Raw genomic sequence first — 16,867 nt, 5'->3', positions numbered from 1 at the left:
GACTATTTACCAGGCATGCCTTGAACCGCATTAAGATGGCACTTTGCTCATGTTGTGACACAAGGACAGGGTCCATTACAAGCTTTTCCAGGATATCCTTCCACCTGTTTCTTCTGTTATCCCCTGTCCCAAGCAGTGCCAGACTCTTCAGTTCTTTGGCATTTCTGAAACTTTATATAAGTACACTCACTATTTCCTGTCTACTCCATATCAGGTATTCCAACAACTGCACGAGGGAGAAATGAAATCAATTTTATTTTCAATATGTAAGTTGTTCTTTTTTCCATAGAAAAGGAAAAAAAAAAAGAACCCTCGAGTTTTAGGTTGTGTTTACCATGACAGTATTTTCAAACAGCAGCCACAGAAAAAAACCAATAGTGTTTCTTATTTTAATTGCATAAACCCAATATGAATAAATTTTAACACGCCTGTAAGTACACAGAGGTGTATTCCTTTAATATGTTTGTCTACTTTATGTACAAACGGAAAAATGAGCTTACAGTTTCAAGCCAAATAAAAAAAAAAAGCCAAACAAGGCTAAAAGTGAAAGAAGAGGCAGAAGAATGTGTGGGCTTTTACTTTAAAAAAGTATCTGGAAGACAAACAGAAGACACACAGGGAGAGCTAAGAGCCAGAGCAGCTGCTGATGCCCTTGAATTTAAACAGCATCTGAAAATCCAAGTCTCTTGTCTGTCACTTAATGTGTAGTGAAAGAGTCCAAAAGAGAGCAGTCCTTCAAGCCTCAGATGTACTCTGGGGCACTGGAAGCTCAGTAGCCATATTTTTCATTGAGATGAGTCTTGCCATCACCACTTTGACCTAATGGACAAAGAGGAAGAGTTGCATTATTCCTTTTATCCCTCACCTAAGAGAAATGTGTATCCCTGTATGAAAGAGCCTCTAGGTAGCACCAGCCATACAAACACAGAGGATAAAAAGTCAGACTGCATATTGCAATGTGTCTTTTGATTTACACTTAGAATTAATTTCAATTTTACTAACAGTGTTAAGATTACATCAGGTATTCCTGTTTGTGTGGCTGTTTTGTTTAGGTTTTTTCTGGAGTCCTCCTAATGCAAGCTTAGAAGGAACGTTTGACTATTTATTGTTAGGCAGAGCCAAAAAACAGAGCTCCCTCTTATGGACACAGCTTGCTTAACTATCCCAGATCAGACTTTGGAGTTACTGAATCCAGGATTCTGCTCCTGTGGATTCATATGTCAGAGATGTGCAGTCATTTCATTGAAGGATGATTCACCAGATTACAGTTTTCTTCAGTGAAATTTATTCACATTTCTATAATCTTGCAACAGCCTTACAAAAATTATAGTAATAAATCTATCAAGTGAAGGCTAAGCTTTGAACTTACTCAGAAAACCTCAATGCACCAAAATGAGTTTTCTATTTTAGAGGAACTGAACATTCATTACCCTGTTTAAAAATAACTTCACCTAGATAAAAACACCCTGGAACTAAAGATAAAAAATTATTCAAGTTTAACATATGTTTGATGAGTGCATCAATTATTCAGTGCCTTCACTGAAGCATTATCAATACTTTTCTCCAAAACAGCTGACCCAATGTTTGTATTTCAATGATTTTTGAAAAAATCTGCAAAGAAGCATTTTTGGATTTCACAGACTTCTGTGAAAACTGAGAATTCTGACATTGCTGGAGCATTTATCCCTAGAGGAGGTTTGAGCTAGTCTTTCAGCTAGGTTATCATACCACCATGTGTGAATGCAGTTAGCTCTCTCAGGTGTTACAAAACTGAAAACAAACTTCAGGTGTCTCTCTCCATTGCCATGAAGCTACTACAGATATGGTCTGTATTTCACTGCAAGACTTGCATGGCCATACAACAAACATGGGGCATAGCATGCCACAAAACATCAGGTTCTGGGTAAAGTGTTCCTGAATTAGCTTTTTTCCAAGGACTTAGAAGGACATCCCGACCACTTATTAGGAAGATTCCTGAGTTATGAGACTAAAATCAGGAAGGAAATGGTTGATACCTGCAGGAGGAATCCATATGCAGTAGTCTGGGTCATCATCTGGGTACTGTGAGGATAAAAAAGGTTGTTGGACCTGCAAAGAGAAGAAAGATTTTTTAAGGTACTGTACCCCTCCACCAATGTGTCACAACCACTAAATCCCTCACTAATTCAAAGATAAATAATCAGAGGTGAGGGTGATTTCCACAAGAGTCAGGGATGAAAACTAATACAGAAGAAAAATCAAACCCTCAAACAGATCCAGTTCATTTACATCAGAGTCACAGACTAATAAAAATGCTGTTTAGAGAAGACCTCTGGAGATCATCCAGTCCCATTTCTCCCTCAAAACAGAGTCTGTCCACTTCTGGACAGTTTAAGCCTAATGCTTGGTGAAGTCATTTTACATAGGATTTTCTTATGCAGGGAAAAGCTTTAGAGTAGGATTTTCAATAGGTGCTTCACTGATTTCAATGCACAATACCACTGAAAACTGGGTTTAAGGTGACTTTCAGACTGGAGCTTATAAAAGTTCAGGTATTATATAAGGGTAACTTAGTTTTCAAAAAGAAAAGAACACTCATTGTTTCCAGGTCTCACTGGCATCTTGAAATGTTAAAGCAAACCACAACAGGTCACTTGCAATGCAGTTGCTGACACAGCAGTATCTTTTTGTCACTAGATTTTTAGATTTTGCCACATCAGCATCATTTTCTCAACAACTTCTGTTTTCAACAACTGCAGGTAAAAAAACCATACAGCTGTAGAGTGCAAGACTTAAGAGCTCTAAATAATGCCACGTTACTCAGCACTGATTTGCATTACTCTGTAGCATCATTACAGTCTAAAGTTAGGCAGTTGAAACAAATTTTCATTCCCTCAATAACTTTCCTTCCCCAAATTAACATCTAAACCAGCTTTTTTAGAAGACTAATGTTTTCCAAAACATTAGACTGCAGAGTTGTACAGCTTTTAAATACAGCTTGTGAACAATCACTTGGAAATTGTTTTTCCAGTTTCGCATGATTCAAAGTTATCGAAATATAACAACAACAAAAAAAACCCAAAAAAACCCAGCAAAACCAATACCAAAAAAACCCCCAACTGACTTCTAGTTGATATTTTCCATACAAGATCTGAGCCCAAAGGCAGAGACAGCATGTGGAAAAAGTGATTTGTGATGGGAGAAAGAATACATCTAAGCCATCTGGCATTTGGAGAATGCTCAGTGTTAGAGCAAACTCTCTGCTGATGAGAGGTGCTGACTTGACTGCCTCAGCATGAAAAACTGCCTTGTCCTCCCACATTCATAAAAGTGGTAAAACTTGGGCTTTACCAGTGTAAATAAACTCTTGATTTCTTCAGGATCTTCAGCAAGGCCAGCAACAAAAGACAGTTCTAAGGACTGTGCCTACCCAATCTCTGGGTCCTCAGCCAGGACTAACAAAGCAGCAGTCAGCACACACAGGATGCAGGGATCTGAGGTTCAGTAAGTGCTGCAGGGCTAAAATTAGATGGTCCCCACAAAGAAACTGTCCCAGTGGTCAGAACTCATGGTCTACCAAGCACAGTTACCAAGTCAGCAGAAGGGTGGGATGCCCTCTAGAAGGAAGAGCCTCACAATAATGTTTAGGCTGTCAGAGAAGATCCTTTCCAGCTGGCAGGCAACAGGAAGGCAACAACTGACAGCCCCAAAATGTGCAAAGCTCACAAAATTTACACTTTAATACAAATCTTATGTACAGGAGAAACATTATCTGGTACAACCACTCAAATTTAGTGATAACTTGGTTGCAGAAGATATTAATCTCTCAAACTCATCGCTTTCACATCTTACAGAGAAGGATGAGGTTTGACACAGACTAACTGCAGCTTTAGTACAGAGTGTTCTGGGTCAGCCAATATGTATTTCCCAGGCTACTTTCCAAGGAAAGCTCTGCATTGACATTCCAAAGCCTGGAGAGCACCTATGTTCTACAACACTTGTGATACAGGAGAAGCAGCAATCAGTAACTACGAAGTGAAAAGGTGAAGAAAACAATTTCTGTGATTGAACAGAGAGCCTCTAGCTTGCCTGATATGCTGTGTTTTACCTTTTCATTGGAGACCCCAAAATCTGTGTTCAATGGCAGTGTACAGCTCTACATTTGGGTCTTAGTCAGCAGAGAAGCACTGCTATCACCAAGTTAGACTCCATCAACTTGTAACTCTTTCACTAAAAAAGAGCCTAGAAATGATTTCCACTTAAGCTGCAGGAGTCATGGTGCTGTAACTGACCTTGCTTGAGCTATTGATTTTCTTCACTTTCTCAGATGTCTCTTCAGGTTCCTTATTTACCACCTTGGATGCTGGAAAGAAAGCAGAATTGTTTTATGACACAGCACAAATGACCAATTCTACAGATATAAACTTAAGGAAGTTCACATAAAAATTAATACACCCATAAGGAAATCCAAGGTATCTCACTGCACCACAATTCTCACTTGATAATAATACTGATGAACATCTTATTGTTTTTCCTAGATTTAACTTGGGTTAAATACACTGTCAGTCATGTAACTGAATGTAGCTTCGTAAGATCCTCTATTAGTGATTCTGTAATATTAACTTTACACCCAACACTCTTCATTTTGAAGATCTGATTTTTTGTGCATACATGCAGAGGCATCATCTAGGTCACCAGCAGATTATTACCTAACGTTATACAGCATTTGTCACTTTATAAAAGAAAGTTCTGTCCTTCTGTAGTGTTAAGAGCTAGTGCAAGAGAATAACGGAGGAAAAAGCATCATCACAGTCTCCTAAATGAATTATTCTTCTCACACTGATTTTTTGGAAAAAAACCTCTAAACAGTTAATGACTATGAAAAGCAAGGACAGCTGTAATATAGTGGAAGTGTCCAGTCTTTACCATACCCTTACCACTTCCCAAGCAAAACACAATCTTTCATTTCAATTCTAGATTCTTGAGGCTCTAGATTAGACTCAGTTTAATTTGACCCACATAAGACACTAAGTCCTTTAGTCAGTTTCTAACCCACATGCTATTACCAAATAGTCTGTATTGTACTGTTCACCTTGGGATTTCTCTTGTGAGGGTCCCATCTGAGATTCTTTCCTCAGTACCTTTGGCTCAGGCAGAAAATCAACCCCTGTAACACAAGAAAGGAAAAGCTTAGTGGCACTGCAGTAACTCTGATGAGCAAGGTGCATCCCTGAGACCAAGTATAAAAGGGAACTCTGCTACATTTGTGTCAGAAAGGGCTCTTCTCTCCAAAACCTTCCACATTATTTCATCCACCAAGTCCATTGCAATACAATAAAGAAAATTCTGTGGTCTGTTAAAACACTTTCCTGCAGCAACATGTCCAGCATTAAGCCAAAAAACTAGAACAAGCTTTCTGTTATCAAACATATTGTTCACTGAGAAACATCATTACTGGGTTTTCAAATGAATCAGGCTGATGCAGAAAAGGAGAGACTGGAGATACCTCAAAGGTACCTTTCCATTACCACTTTTGAAATTGTTTTCCCTCCGTAAAAATGGATCTGAAGTTTTGCACAGACGTTTGTTTTCTTATTATGTCACTTTTACTGCCAACAAAACATTGCAGTTGTTTTCATTTGGACAATCAATTTAATGGAAAAAGGGCTTATCAAAATGGGACTTCCTTACATCCAGGAGATTTGTTCTATTTCACCAAAAAGCATGAAAAACTGACTGTCAAGCAGAGTTTCACCTAGAACCATGTCAAACTCAGCTGCTGCCAACTGTGGACTCATAGCAAAAAAACTATGGAAAATAAATAGGCTGGAGAATCTGTGACTCAAACATTTGATTCACATAGCTCTTAAAGTTCAGCAGTAACAGACTCATCTTCATTACTAGAAAAATCAGGAACAATGGTTTACCATCCTGAAAGGATTCTGGATTTTTGTTATTGCACGGGGAGCCATCAGGAGCATGAGTTTCTTTCCCTGTTTCTTTCTCTATTGTCATCTTCATTTCCAGGTTTGAAACTCTGCTGTTTACTGCATCTGCTTCTTGCTGCTCTTCCATTTCTTCCTCTTCCTCCTCCTCCTCCTCCTCCGGTCCATCATCTTTTGTTTTCAACAAGCTTTCAGGGATGTCTGGACGCTTAACAGGCAACTTCTGCAAGACAAAGACTTGGGCATCAGCACCAAGACAGAGGCAGATGTCACAGATACTCATTACAGGAGAAAGCACACACACCACTGTCAGGGACAGCTGGTAAGGAAACACTCTCAGGATGACAAATAGTTAGGGTTTAAGGAAAAGTTATTAGTAGAGATGGAAGATGAAAAAACATATCCAGTCTATAAACAAGAAGTGCAGTCTTTTCATAAGAGGTACACTGGAAACTGAATCAATCAATCATGGATATGATCTTGGCTATGAAGATGCAGAAAAACAAGAAAAGGAATGGCAGCTGAGGCAGAGCACTGGTTCAGCCTCATGGCCCCAGACTGCCTCTCTTCATCTACTGCCTTTTGACCACAGCTGTGCCCCAGGAAACAAGGACACGGAATGGCAACTGCTGGCAGCAAACAACTTCCAACAGTCCCTGCTCATTGCCCATGCACCTTCCACTGCCACAGGCTGCACCTCCATGCTGTTTCCATGCATGTTAGAAATACAGTTGCTATCCAGAGCCCCACAGCCTGAGAAGATGGTCCCACAAACAGCCACTGACCTGCAGCACTTCCAAGTCCAACTTACCCCCAGGCTTCCAGTTTTCAGTTTGAATTTGCTCCCCCCTTTCATTGCACCAAAGAGAGGCAGGTTCATCTTTTTAGGCTTGTTCTCTGCATTCAGACTGTAAGTCCCACCCCTAATAAAAATTAGACACAAAGGAAAACAGCATACAAAGTATCAAACAAATCTTATATATATCTTATAGATACAAATGCAAAAAAAAAAAGTCTGCCTATGAGAAGAGGATATATAAAAATCTTTTTATTTCTCTCTCACTTGCAGCATCCAAGGACACTGCAGGAGATTACTCCTCCATCCTACATACATGTTGTAGGATTCAGACACATGCCATAATAGGAAGCAAAAAATAAATGAACAAGGAAAAAACCCTCTGTATCACATAGATTCTCTTAAATTCAACTGCATACATACACACATTAATATATAAAAACACCCTTGGAGGCCAAACCCTAATTTAAATGAAGCTCTAATCAAGCCGCCACTAGTAAATGAACCCAGCACACACCCTCTCAAACTGCAGTGGTGCTGCTAGGCAGTAGCTGAACAGCCACTACATTTGACTTCCAAATACATTTCACAGAGTGACAGTGGGTTTCATGTTGTACATAGTATCTGTAATATTCTTCAGCTCCCTTTGGATGCACATGAGAAAAAATTAAAGAAGCTAACAGTCTGCTTGCAGTCCCTTACCCATGCCATCCTGCCAGCTTGGGCTGGTCTCACTTCAGTGTGTGCATTTCCCTCAGCCATACATGCTGCAGTAACCCAGAGGCACTGCAGCTCCTTGAACAGAAGAGCCAGGCAGTTTGGAAGGCTGTCCTGCTTTTGTGATTGGAAAGCTGCTATTTACTGGGTTTGCACAACTGCCCATGGATAAGAATAAAGGGACAAGTAATTGCTTTATGTTTTCACCAAGACTTACTGGGGTTTTAGCTCAGGCAGTTCTGTAGGCTTGACAAGCTTTATCAACCCTTTCAGTCTCTGCTGCTCTTTCTTCAGTTCAAAGGACCGCAAGTGAAGCTTCTTGCGTGCCACGCTGTCTAACGTGCATCCTGATTTCATTTCAGTCATGAACTCATCCAGGGAATCTTGAGCTGCTGGATGGGACTGGACTAGGCAAGATAAAGGGAAGATATATAATGTTATGGTGGGGAGATAACTGTAATCATCAGGTCCTGCCTTTAGAGAATAAGGTACATCGGAACAATTATCCTCTCCTGAGTTCCTGTTGAATTGTGGAATAATGGAGGTTGTCAGGCCTGGAAAGATGAAAGCATTTCTCCTAACAAAAGCCTGAAAGTAAACTTTAATTCACTTACCTAAAAAAGCCTCTCTTAAAACTGAATGTTTCTTTGTGAGTGCTATTCCTGGTTGTTCATCTCACTTCTATATCCGCTATCCCTAAAAATATGGCTTAGGGATTTTTTTTTTGTAGTCACAAACTAAACTAATCCCAGCCACATGAAAACTTACACCACTGCACAGGGAATCAGATTTTGACGTTCCTGGGATGTTTATGTCATAACATTTGCAAAGTTCAAAATCAATCAATGCTGCCTTGTACTCCTGAAAGAGTGCATACAAACCAAGTTTCATGCATTAGGCCAATCACACAGAACGTACTTTGTTTTCACTAGATTTTCTGCAAGAAACTCTTTTTCAAGTTCAAAGCAATTAATGATAGTCTTTCTACTTCACCTAATTTCAAAATACTAACAATATTATGCATATCTGACTAATTAAAATAAAACTCAGGAGGTAAATCTCTAATGACTAAGAAAAATAAATACTCTTCTAATACCTGGATTTAAAATAACCAAACAAAAATATCCAGAAAAATCCCTTTCTGTGGCTTGAACAGTATTTCAGAAGCTGTTATACGGTATTCAAAAATAACCTGGAGGCAAACAAAGAAAAATGTTCTTGCCAGAATTTTAACAAGTATTTTGACAGATAGTTTTATGCCTTTTAATATTCAATGAAAAGTGGCAAATTCAATATGTATTTTCTGCCTTATAAGTGTTTTTGTATATATGCACAAGCATAATTATTTGATCAATGAGTTATTTTCAGTTCAGCTTGAGCTAATTAAGTAGCACTTGATATTTTAAATGCGTAAAAATAAAACAGGCTAAGTTATTCTAAAGAGTACATATTTGGGCAGTTTTACAAGACTTAAATAATTAGAGGAAAGTCTAATAAGACTCATGCTTAGAAATGGGTTCAATTGAAAAGGATATTTCTGATGTAAAACAAAACAGAGTTTACCATTTGAAAATACAAGAAAGCCATTAACAGTAACTGTTCAAAGATATACAGAATTAATAGGCTTCAAAAGATAAGAAACAGTTGTAGCATCTACCTCCATGCATGCATAAATGATGACAAAACATGTCATAAAAGAAATTCTGATAGAAATACTCTTTCTTTTCATCACAACTATTTATACAAACCAAGATAAAAACCAGCAGCGAGAAGCTATTGTTAACAATGTCTAAACCTCCTTGCAGGCAGGAGCTGAGCAGAATGATAATTAGATTTAAACATCAAATTACAAAGATGTGGTTTAGTGAATAGTCATATTCTTCAGAACAATTAAAGCTCCACAATTAAATTCAGAACTCACTGCTGCACTGCAGAGTGGTGTGCTTCAGTCAGTGAGTGATGCTCAGGGAGTTGGATCATCCCTTCTTGCAAATTGGATTCTCTGCTCCATTCCACCAACAATGCCTAATATCAGCCAGTTCAGCTTGCATTACAGTTAGCATTCCTTATCTGTTGCAGCAGTTTTCTACACTATTGAATTAAAATCTGACATTACTAGGAGGTGAATCAATCATGTCTATTATACTTTATGTCCCAGTGACAAAAAGCTACAGGGCTATTTACTGCACCATCAACTTATTGATATTTTTCCTGAACAGGCAACCAAAGATGAGACTGAAGAGCTCCACATATTTGATCTGCATTCAGCAGCATCAGTGAATGAGTGATACCAAGTCAGCCCACCAGTAATTAGTTCTGAAGAACCCCAGGGAACAATTTGTGAACTTCTACTGAGACTTTTTCAGACAACTACTTAATTTCTCCAAGTGCTTGGTAAGAGGTGTAGCAATTTAGCCTCTCATTCACTCACTGGTGTCTCTACACTCCTGTCTTTAGCCTCCAAATAATCAGTTAGATCAAACAAAAGTGCACTGAGGTTTCAGAACTGGCTGTAATCCAGCAGTTTTGCTGGACAGATCATGACATTGGTACAAATGTTTCATGGTCAATAACCCTGCTCCTGGCTTTCTCCACATCTGATTAACCTAAAGCATTCAAATAAGAGAAAACCAAAGGATCTAGAATAGAAAACACCCAAACAAACCAGCTGACTGATGCAATATTTGCTATGTTTGCTTTACCCTGGCCCAGTTCTAGGGAATTCCCATCCAATACTGAATGATTCTGTGCTTCAGTAAGCACCAAGACTGCACTTTTTTCCAAGGCTCTAAACTAGCTGTTTAAACCACTAAACCACTGCAATTTACAAAAACGTGTACTGGATAGGGAATTCCCATCCAATACTGAATGATTCTGTGCTTCAGTAAGTGCCAAGACTGCACTTTTCCCCAAGGCTCTAAACTAGCTGTGTAACCACTGCAATTTACAAAAACATGTGTATTGGGATTGCATGACCAGGTTTTGGTAGGGAAGGGGCCTACAGCATTATATGGTGTTAGCAGAAGTATAAAAATGACCTGACTCTCCCTTCACCCAGTCTCTACTACAATGTAGTTCAAGTCTTGTTGAGAAACAGCATCAGTAGAAAGAAAGGTATGAGAAGATAAGAAAGCTTGGAATTACACCTCTCAGACAATCTAAGCATTAGCTTATTTTGCCAGTCAATTGCTAATTATTTATCAAAAGTATAAGGCTGAAAACAATTCCTTCAAACACGCAGAACATCAGTTTGAATGCTTGGTGGAATGGACTGCTTTTTGAACGGGGATCTGGCATAATTAATCACCAACAAAGATGTTGGTATAGATGAGTTTTGGTGCGGAGCTGAATAACTAGAAAGAAACACAGCCATGTAACACACAGAAGATAGCCCAGCTGTCACACTGCTGCTAGGCTTCTTGGAGAGAAACTTCTGACAAACTCATTAATGCCAACTCATTAATGCCAACTTTGTTAGTAAAGTTTTTGTGTGAACAACCAGCCTAAACACGTTTCCTTCCCACCTTCCTTTCACTCCATGAGACATCATCAGTAACAGAAAGAAAAATGCAGCCACTGGTACAGTCTGCTTTCAAACATAACTCACTAACAGATACCATCAGTGGTCTGGACTGCCTTTAGAAACAAAGGCATAATCCTAGAGCCTGAATGGCACTCTCCTCTACTGACATGTTCACTGAACATATGGGTTAAGAACTGCTTTGTCTCCACATTTTTCACTTCCCACCTTTCCATTACACAGCATGCTTATAACAAGAGAAGTGAAATAAAATATATCACCTTTTCTGTGAGTTTTTTCCTCCTCCCTTATAAATATTTTTTAAGGGAGTGGATAAAAACGAGTTTCTCAAATTGGGTCATTTTCAGCAATATGGGCAGATAAACAGTAATAATACTCACTCTCTCAGAACTCCAGGAACTTGTACACTTGCCACCTTACTTGAACTTAGATGTTGCTCACTTTGGAAACAGCTGCATTCATTTGCAAGTGACTATAAACAGAGTACATAAACTACTGGATGAAGACTGTAAGAATTCTCTCAAGTTAACTCAGTGACCTGCAAACCTTCCTATCCCTTTGTGAAAAGTGGACACTGAAAAAAAAACAACAACCCAAACCTTTGAAAAGGGAAATCTCTCACTGTGATCAAATAAACTTAATGCCTTACCTTTCCCTGAAACCTTCAGCTTCTCTGTTATCTCAGAAAGCTCATTTTCTGCTTCTTTTAGCTTTGTGACCTATGAGAGAACAACATGCTTAGAAGACTTTACCTTGTTAAAATCTCATTTTACCATTTACTCAAGTATCCGATCACATTACTTCCACTTTTCTACTTCTGAGCTTTGACCAGGACCTCCTGGGCTGAAAAAAATTAGAAGTCTAGATTCTTCCTAACCAGCTTACTCATTTTTTGACATGGAAAATTATTTAAACCATTTCTGAAACACGACAGTACACATAATTCTTCTGCAGCAGTGTTATACCACCACTGAACCCTCCAACCCTTTGTATCCCTCAGAACCTACTATCTTTGTAGGATTTATTGTTTGTCATATGCCTGTCAATCTACGATTCTTATTCTTTGAAAGAGAATGAGATATTTCTTTGGGATGTGTCCTGTGGACTTAAAAGATTGGAATTATTTCCCAATTATTTAGAACTAATTTAACAGTATCCTGTTCTGGCATTTCCTTCACCCACTGCCATGATCCGCTAAGATTTCTTCTTAGTCATAATATAATACAGGCATGAGAGAGTAACCCTAACATGTCATAACAATTGTTCTTACCAGAGAGTCATAAGTCTCTGGCTTTTCTTCTATTTTACCAGCTTTCTTCATTCTGTTCAGTCGTTTCTTCTCCACAGCACCAGTTCGATCGAGGAAGGTGTCATCATCACTGTCATAAAAATCTTCATCTTCCCAGTTCTTTGATTTCCTTTTTCTGGATACTGAGAAAAGCACAGGAGAAGGCAAGAAAAAAAATGATTTGCATATCACTCAGCAATAAAGCAAATTCAAGACAGCAATCTCAAATCCCTAATTTAGGGCATTTAGAATGATCAGTTATCACCTGCTTCTTGCCTCAGTACTCCTCGAGCATCAAGCAGCCTGCAAGCTTCCAGTGCACATTGTATCATTGCTTCCTTCTTTTTTCCTGAATGGAGAACCTCTGCCACCAGCTGCTTCCCTGATGCATCATCCACAGGCAACCTGTTCAGTTTGAAGGATCAGAGAACTGCTCAGATACAAACAGCTTTTCAGGGATGCTACTCAGATATTTTACAATGGCATTGCCATTTCATTTTAATTTTTTGTTGTGTTAAATTTTTCCAACTTTCATTTCATACAGAACCAATCAAAACACAAGCATGATTTCCTAATCATGCAAGTCAATTTGTATTTCGCTGGTTTAAACAATAATTCTTCCTCTCTTTATTCCATTAGAAATACAGGAAGTTAAAATGTTAAATGTCAATCCCTGAATAATTTTAAGTACAGGTGTCTTGTATCCATACAACACGAGTAACAAATAGTCTCCATAATGAAGCAAAGGATTTTTAAGCAGTACAATTACTACCGTGTTGAGACTTGTTGACTTAATTTCCACCTCACTTTCTCCTGTCTTATCAAAGACTTACATTAGTGGTCTCTAGCAGGAAGCTCTCAAAAACTGTCATATACCATACAGGAACTGAAATTTGGCACACAGTAGAATTAAGTTTAGGGGTTTTTTTGATCTTTTTCATCATTAGGAATTGAAAGAGATTGTTTCCTAGTTTCTTCTCTTGTATTTCTATTTCACATACTGCTCAAAACAAGGGGAACTGAAAGAACCTAGACTCTTGCTTTCTCAGTTTTCATCCCCTAGGAAAAAACCAAATCATGTCAGAACAAAAAAGGAGCACAGACACTGAACTAGGCACTGATCCTTGAACTTCTGTCTCAGTATCAGGGCTTAAGTCTAAATTCAGCTGGCTTCCTTGCCAAGTGTGACACAACAAGTAACTCCTTCAGCTTTGCAAATTCAACAGTCAACTTCCACGCACCAAAGGAATGGAGATGTACATACTTGATCCTGCACAGCCAGCTGTTGTGCCCACGATCATCATACTCATATTCTAACTCTTCTCCTAGAGAAGAAAAGAAAATTGATGCAGTAACCAAAATTGAAATAAGCAGGATTAATCTTTATAGCAGAGAAGAATGTCATGGGACATTCTTCTAAACAAAAAAGGATATAACAAGCTCTTGTTGCATACCATGATTTTGTTTTACTTGGTTTTTTTTTTTTTAAAGCTGTGTGATCTTCAGTTATGCTGATTTCGGTATTTTTTTTCAAAATCAAGGCTTTTTCAGACCAAAAAATCTCTAATTGGCCTGTTTAAGAACATCTAGTCCAAAGGAAAAAAACAGTCTTGTCTCTGTATGTATTAATGTAAATGATGCTGAAGCAACAACTGTTTGCAATCTGAATTCACAGATACTGTTTGTCTTGAAGGTTGCTTTTTCACTTCTACAAGTCAGTGAATATTCTTTAAGTTTCATTAGCAGCCACTGACACTTTAGACCACTTAATTATTGCCCTTTATCTTTTTTAGATTTTCCCATTTTACAGCTATACACAATTACAGCCATCTCCAAAACAAATAAAACATCTCCAAAACATTTTCCAAAGTCTAGAAATTGAGGGTTTTGATTTTTCCACATAGCTTCAATGCATGGGTGATGTCTGAATGTCACTCCAGATGATACAAGCTGAAGAATATTCCAGAATACAAGCTGCTCACTGCAGTTTAGGAATTAGTAACTAAGACTCAGATATACAATGGTGAGCCAAGTTTTAATGAAAAAAAAACAAAAACACAAAAAGAACCCATCACAAATCCCCACCAAAACCTGATGAAACAAAAAATGTTACCCACTGTTACAGAAAAGTTTTGCTCCCATATGACACCTTAAATCCCCCTGAAACATAAATAACAAAGTAACACTTCACTAAGTAAAAAATCCCATTTAATAAAAAATAAATAATTACCTTCTCTATCAAAAAAGCCCTGCAAGGCCTTCCTAGGGTCCTTCATATAAAAGGCATCTTGAACATCCTGAAAATCAACAGCAATAGGATTCTCTTCAACCTCATCCTCCTCAGCATCCTCACCTAGAAGACATATAAAGTCCAAAAAAACCCTGTGAAACACGAGAAAGAGAACACCAGCATATTTCAACTTTCATTAGTTTGAAAGAAGTAGCAGCTACATCATAAAATTACTTCCCTTAAATTTATTATTCCTGTACCAAATTAAAAAAAAAAGGTTTTTTGCTATTAGTTTTTCCAATACAGGATTCAGTTTTGCAGATCAAAGCCAGTTTCAGTACTTTCAAAGGTTTATGACCTTATACATTTTCACTCAAAAAAGCCCAACTCGCTTTGTTGCAAAAAGCTCATTAATTATAATTTACCTAGCTCTAATATATGAACTTCCTGTTTAAATGTAAAGATAGCTATACTGCATGGAAGTCTCAAGCAGTTAAATTTCACCTCTTGAGCAAAAGTGTGGACATCATCACAGGAGCAACCCAAAGAGCATTAATTAAGCTCTAAGTTTCATGGCCTTTTATAGGTGTAGGCAAATTACCTCCTCCTGTTTAAAAGGAGCTCACCAGATGCCAGCTTGTCACTTACCCTTCTTTTTAACAGCAAAAGGATTAATTTGTACTCAAAGAATTTGACTGGATTGTGACTCTTGGCAGCCAGTTGGAACATTAACCCTAATATTCAGTGAAAACAGGCTTACAGACCTTTGAATGCATATCAGCCAATCAATACATCACCACTCACCCATGCCCCACGAGCAGCTCATATCACTGTTCTGACTCCTTTCATTTCTCTCCTCTTTCTCATTTTCCTCATCAGAGTCCTCTCCCAACATTGTCCTTTCTAATTTTGCTTGCTGCTGCTTGCGCAGTGCCTTCAGTTCAGTCACCGTCAGTTCTGACTCAGACTCCTGGTCCTCTTTGGGTCCCTAAGGCAAAACAGAAAATTAGCACAAGTGTTTTTAAAAAACCCCAAACATGTATTTCCAGCACACATGCAGGTTACATAATAATCACATAAACACATCATTACCTTGCTCTTCAAAAAGTGGAATTATTTGACTGTTAGTTATGGTTTGCATCCCAAAATATAATAGCTTTAATGGCATTTTCAAAAGAAGGGCACGGAGAAATAAGCATTATTGTGTACTTGCAGTCAGATGCATCTCACATATAACTGTAATTAAAAGGCTAAAGGCAAAAATTCACGTCAGAACTACACGGGTGAGCCTGAGAAACGAGCAGCTTCTGAAGTGCGTGTACAACATGTAACACGCTGTCCAAGTCCCTACTAACAAACACTCCCCTTTTTCACAAAGAAATATTAGTTCTTTATTTACTGGGGCATAACAGAGTCAGAAAGACATCCCTAATACATCGCACTGTTGGTGAGAAACGCCTTTTGCACTCACAGCACATCAGCAGAAACCCGCAGCCACGCACCTCACTGCAGAGCCGGAGCAGATACCCACAGCTTTTCTCCCAGTGATCACCCACGGCAGCGCTGGGCTACTTCCAAACCGCCTCACGCCTCAGGCGGTCACCCGATGGGGCCGGGAAAGCTCCCGAGCCTGATCCGGGCCAGCCTTTACCACCCGGCCCTCGCTCCGAGCCGCCCGAGCCCGAGTCCCGACCCACCTGCAGCAGGAAGAGGCGGGAGCTGCCCCCGAAGCGCAGCCCGTGGCCCACCCGCACCCGGCAGTAGGTGCGGGGCGGCACCCGCGCCTTGTTGAGGAAGGTGCCGTGGGTGCTGCCCAGGTCGTACACGTAGAAGCCGGCGGCATCGGCGCCGCTGGGCCCGTCGGGGGAGCAGCCGGCGCCGCGGTACTGCAGCACGGCGTGGTGCCGCGACACCGACGGGTGCTCCAGGGACACGGCGCAGCCGGGCAGCCGCCCCACCAAGAACCAGCTGCTGTCCTCCAGCCGCACCGAGCCCAGCACCACGCCGCCCTTCAGCACCTCCAGCCCGTACCCGGAGCCGGCGGGCGGGCGGCCGCCCCACGGCGGTTCTTCGTAGCGCGGCGCGGGCGGCGCGGCGGCGGCTCCGCGGGGAGCTCCCGGCGGGCTGGGCCCCGGGTCGCCGGGCTCGGGGGCGGCGGGCAGCGGGCGGCTCGGGCGCTTGAAGGCGGCGGGCTCGGCGGGCTCGGTCTCCATTGCCTCTGCCGCCTCCGCCATCTTCCTGGGTCCGTCCCCAAACGGTGTCCGCCGGGGACGAGCGCCGCGGCGCTGCAGTGCCGGGGGCAGGGCGCAGATCCCGGGGTCGCTCCGCCGCCGCTCAGCGCGGCCCGGGGCGGCGTGAGGGGCGAGTTAGG

The 16,867-nt window shown here is 40.3% G+C and overlaps 1 protein-coding gene across 1 annotated transcript; it reads right to left on the bottom strand.

The window, feature by feature from the left end:
• Positions 1-375: 375 nt before the first annotated feature.
• LOC120496938 (solute carrier family 4 member 1 adaptor protein) lies at positions 376-16,858 on the bottom strand. The gene is made up of 14 exons (XM_039697855.1): positions 16,194-16,858; positions 15,301-15,484; positions 14,497-14,619; positions 13,531-13,591; positions 12,532-12,671; positions 12,249-12,409; positions 11,628-11,697; positions 7,655-7,844; positions 6,736-6,847; positions 5,907-6,147; positions 5,072-5,146; positions 4,272-4,342; positions 2,016-2,088; positions 376-819 (listed from the first exon to the last, which is right to left on the bottom strand). The coding sequence occupies exons 1-14, from the start codon at positions 16,728-16,730 to the stop codon at positions 770-772; spliced, it is 2,088 nt and encodes a 695-aa protein (XP_039553789.1). The 5' UTR covers positions 16,731-16,858; the 3' UTR covers positions 376-769.
• Positions 16,859-16,867: the final 9 nt, after the last annotated feature.

The sequence above is a fragment of the Passer montanus genome, unplaced genomic scaffold (assembly GCF_014805655.1).
Source record: "Passer montanus isolate IOZ18808 unplaced genomic scaffold, ASM1480565v1 scaffold12, whole genome shotgun sequence".
Classification (NCBI taxonomy): Eukaryota; Metazoa; Chordata; class Aves; order Passeriformes; family Passeridae; genus Passer; species Passer montanus.
This window is presented reverse-complemented; position numbering and strand designations above follow the sequence as displayed.

Coding starts and splice junctions, on each gene's coding strand:
- LOC120496938 (XM_039697855.1), bottom strand. CDS start 16,730: ATGGCGGAGGCGGCAGAGGCAATGGAGACCGAGCCCGCCGAGCCCGCC. Junction 15,485..16,193: donor CCCGCCTCTTCCTGCTGCAG/GTGGGTCGGGAC, acceptor GTTTTGCCTTAG/GGACCCAAAGAGGACCAGGA. Junction 11,698..12,248: donor CAGAGACTTATGACTCTCTG/GTAAGAACAATT, acceptor GTTCTCTCATAG/GTCACAAAGCTAAAAGAAGC.